The sequence below is a fragment of the Rhinopithecus roxellana genome, chromosome 14 (assembly GCF_007565055.1).
Source record: "Rhinopithecus roxellana isolate Shanxi Qingling chromosome 14, ASM756505v1, whole genome shotgun sequence".
In the NCBI taxonomy this organism is placed as follows: domain Eukaryota; kingdom Metazoa; phylum Chordata; class Mammalia; order Primates; family Cercopithecidae; genus Rhinopithecus; species Rhinopithecus roxellana.
The window spans coordinates 60,079,992-60,084,077 of record NC_044562.1 but is presented as its reverse complement, the minus strand read 5'-3'; the positions used below and the strand labels follow the sequence as shown (position 1 = coordinate 60,084,077).

The 4,086-nt window shown below is 36.5% G+C and overlaps 1 protein-coding gene across 1 annotated transcript; it reads right to left on the bottom strand.

The window, feature by feature from the left end:
- Window positions 1-912: 912 nt before the first annotated feature.
- On the bottom strand, window positions 913-1,590 carry LOC115893163 (acyl-protein thioesterase 1-like). Its single transcript, XM_030916119.1, has 2 exons — window positions 1,302-1,590; window positions 913-1,205 (listed from the first exon to the last, which is right to left on the bottom strand). The coding sequence occupies exons 1-2, from the start codon at window positions 1,588-1,590 to the stop codon at window positions 913-915; spliced, it is 582 nt and encodes a 193-aa protein (XP_030771979.1).
- Window positions 1,591-4,086: the final 2,496 nt, after the last annotated feature.

The window sequence follows — 4,086 nt, the reverse complement described above, 5'->3', positions numbered from 1 at the left end:
AACATACTAGAATATGATCTAATTATTCTTTCAGTTGTTTATAGAAAAATGAAACCACAGAATTATTCCTGTTATCTGGGTTGAAGATCCTAATAGCTAGGTGTAAATTTGGATAAGGTACAGTAATTTGAAATAAGTAGTGCATGAAGTTTTAATGTCTGGTTTCTCTATAAAGCATAAATAGATTTTAAATACCTTATATCTGTGACCCAGAATGTCAAATTATAGCATGTATTGACAGTAGCTGTCTATGGCAGAGAGGCAATACTTGGTCTGCTATGAAGGATAATGAAGAAAAAACAAACTTTTTTTTTTTTTCTTGAGAGAAAAGAGTATTAAATAGAAATAATATCAGGGAAAATAAAAGCCTGGTCCCAAAATAAAAGGGCCATTAATTGAAGAGAACAATTTTACTCTTTCTTGACAATGAACAGCATTATCCCTATTATTAGGAATAACGTAATACCACCTCATTCTTGTTATGCATTACAATCATTATGTATATATGAACACATACATAAAAATACAGACACTGCATGGTGACTAAGCAATTTTGGAATAAATCCATACACTAAGTCACAGCATGCATAAATTGTTTATATCTTAACTGCTCATTTGTACCTGAACAAATTTTCATTAAGCATACTGCTAATTTTCAAATGATGTAATAAAAAGTCTGGTGGCAGTACTGTATTATTTTGCTGAATTACATTTGGGAAAAAAGAAACTACCTGCTTCATCTATTTTAATATAGTAGATCCTGGATCTTCTTATAAGAATACATGTATAGAAACTTAAAAGATCATAAATTTCTCATGAGACATTATTTGATCTGTGTCATTGGCATGTATTTGCAAAACATTTTAACACGGCAAAACATTAGAAATTTGAAGACTGGGCATGGGAAAAGGTTTATACTCTACTACAATGATGCTGGTGTACTTCTACACAAGGCCTCTTAGTGACGTCAATCAATTGGAGAGGTAGGAGTTTATCAATTAATAGTTTGACATCCATCATTTCCTGTTGACACGAACTGTGGATCATACCTTCATAGGTTTTAAAGGTCACATTGGCTGGATTCACCAATGTTTTAAGTTTTTCAACCAGAAGAGAACCAAACATCAGGGGAACTAAAGGGTCACAATCCCCGTGGCACTGAAGAATAGAAATATCTCTATTAGCATCACCGATAGGACCCTGTGGAAAGGAAGCCCGAAGTGGAAGCCAGCAACTGAGTGCAGTGACACCTGCCAGTATCTGCTACGTGGTAAGGGCAGTATATAAAGTTCCTCCCTGAGAAAACCCTCCCAAAATAATTCCGTTAGAAGGAGTGCCATTCTTCACTTCTTGATCAATCAAAGCTTTTATTTTTTCTGCTGCCTGTTTAATCCCAGATTCATCCCCCTGTGAATCTGGTGAAAGCCCAATAATATCAAACCATGAAGGCATAGCCATGTTCATATTTAATGTAACAGGCCTAACAGGCCTAGTATCTCCCAATCCACGCAGGAAAATCACCGCAGCGGTGGCCTTCTGGGCGGCGGGCACGATGCCGGGCAGCGGGGTTGACGTGTTATTGCCGCACATACACCGGCTCAGCTCACGGCACAAGCAGAAGGAAGAGCGGGCGCCCGGCCGCGGCCCAAGGGCGTGCGAGCGGCGAGTCCCAGCAGGCCCCACCGGTCGCACCTCTCTTGCTAATCTTTTGCACTGGGGTTTTTTCCTTTTCCTTCTCTTTTTCCTCTAGGTTAGTGTGAGGTGACAGTTCAAGTGACAGTACCCTCAGCAGGGTGCCTCAGAGCTAGCCGTGGGTGGTGGGTGGCGGGGGTGGTGCTAGGAAGCCCTTTTGGCCTTGAAGTTGCTTGCCCTAATTGGTGTATCAGTATTGAGACTGATGTTCTGCTTGACACCTGCCTATCTTGTGTGTCTTATTTCTTTTCTTGGTTCTGAACTCAGAGGGAAATAATAGTGTGTTTATTAAGCCCCTAAATCTTTCAAATCACCTCCTTTTTTTTTCTTTTTGAGATGGAGTCTCACCCTGTCGGCCAGGCTGGAGTGCAATGGCACCATCTTGGCTCACTGCAACCTCTGCCTCCCAGGTTCAAATGATTCTCTTCTCTCAGCCTCCCAAGTAGCTGGGATTACAGGCACCTGCCACTACACCCAGCTATTTTTTGTATTTTTAGTAGACACAGGGTTTCACCATGTTGGCCAGGCTGGTCTTGAACTCCTGACCTCGTGATCCACCTGCTTCGGCCTCCCAAAATGCTAGGTTTACAGATGTGAGCCACTGTGCCCAGCCCAAATCATCTTCTTTTAACAACCAATGGTGGTAATTTTTTTAGAGAACCTTCTGCGTTGAGATTCTGTTTTCCAAATATAGTAGTGTAGGGTGACTATAACATTGTTTACATTTAAGATCTCCTCCATATCATTTATATCTCTTTGATAAATCCCAACGGTGTGTATTTGTTTTTTCTTTATTTTCTACATAATTAGGCTTCTCAGTGGTTTCCTTATTGTCTTTTCAGAGAACCAGCTCTTAGAATTATGAATTTTACTTTTTCTCTTCACTCATTCATTGTTTCCTGTTTTCCATCTTTTTTTATTCTTTTTGTATATGTTACATGCTTTCCTTGAAGGCATTTTGATGCCTTTTTTCTAGCTCCTTGATTTGGAGACTTCGTTCACTCACTTTCATGCTAATTATTTAACATCTACCTGGTAAGATTTAGGAAATAACTAAATTAGATAATCTGTATACAGTATTTAGCACTATGCTTGGAACATAGTAAATACTCCATAGATAGTGGCTACTAATAAACATGACAATAAGGACAAACGAAATATTTTAAGACACTTTTTTTTTCCTGAGTACAGTTTTGAGCCCATTTCATATACTCTAATGTGTAGTATTATAATTATAATCACTTCCTTAATAATTTGCATTTGTAATGGCATTTTTTAAATCAAATATTTATTTGTCAACTACTTAAGTAGTCATATATATTGTTCTCAAGAGGCTGTATTTTTTGGGTATAACTTTTAAGTTTTTCATAATTTTATAAATTAGTATTTGGTAATATACCATTTTCTTTTAAATCTACAGAGGTATAATTCATTGTTTGGTATATGGTATATTTTTGTGACTGTTCCATGAATTTGAAAAAGTAGTATGTATTCCATCTTTAGAAGGTGCAAATCGTAGTATATCTATTAAAGCAGCCTTCTTAATTCATATTATTTAGATACTCAGTATCCTTATTAAAGATCTGCTTCTTGACTTTAAGATGTGTAATTGTGTCTGCCACTAAAATTATGTTTTTCTTTTCTTTCTTTTTTTTTTTGAGACAGATTCTTGCTCTGTTGCCCAGGCTGGAGTGCAGTCACGGGATCTCTGCTCACTGCAACCTCTGCCTCCCAGGTTCTCATGCCTTAGCCTCCTGAGGAACTGGGATTACAGGCATGCACTACCATGCCCGGCTAATTTTTGTATTTTTAGTAGAGATGGGATTTCACCATGTTGGCCAGGCTGATATCAAACTCCTGACCCAGGTGACCCACCTTGGCTTCCCAAAGTACTGGGACTACAGGTGACTAAAATTATGTTTTTGTCAGTTTTTCCTTATGTTCTGAAGAGTATATTTTAAATATTTTAACATTATGTTATTAGGCACAGAAGTATTTATGGCTATCATGTTTTGTATTCTAACTTTTATCAATTTTAATCATATATGATATATTTGGTCCTTCCTCTGCCATCTGGTTATATTTTTATGAATGTACTTATAATTTATGTATAGACTTACAAATTACACCATACAAATTATTTTACAATTTTATTTTTAAAATAACTTGTTTCCTTGTGGTAGAATACATATTTATCACAGACATTATAAAATATAATTAACAAAAAGGAGAAAATATAATTTTCCTATGGTCTCTTAAACCACCACTAACTTTGTTATTTCTTTGTTGAAGTTTTTCATACTATGTAATGTATAGTTTTATGTATAAGAATGAAATTTCAATGTAATATGGTTTTCTAGTCTTTGTTTTTCATTGAATGTGTAAAGACTTACA

Excerpts from the sequence above, each read along its gene's own strand:
- LOC115893163 (XM_030916119.1), bottom strand. The coding sequence starts at position 1,590 with ATGTGCGGCAATAACACGTCAACCCCGCTGCCCGGCATCGTGCCCGCC. Across the intron at positions 1,206-1,301 it reads AATTATTTTGGGAGGGTTTT|CACAGGGTCCTATCGGTGAT; the intron begins CTCAGGGAGGAA and ends GGGCTTCCTTTC.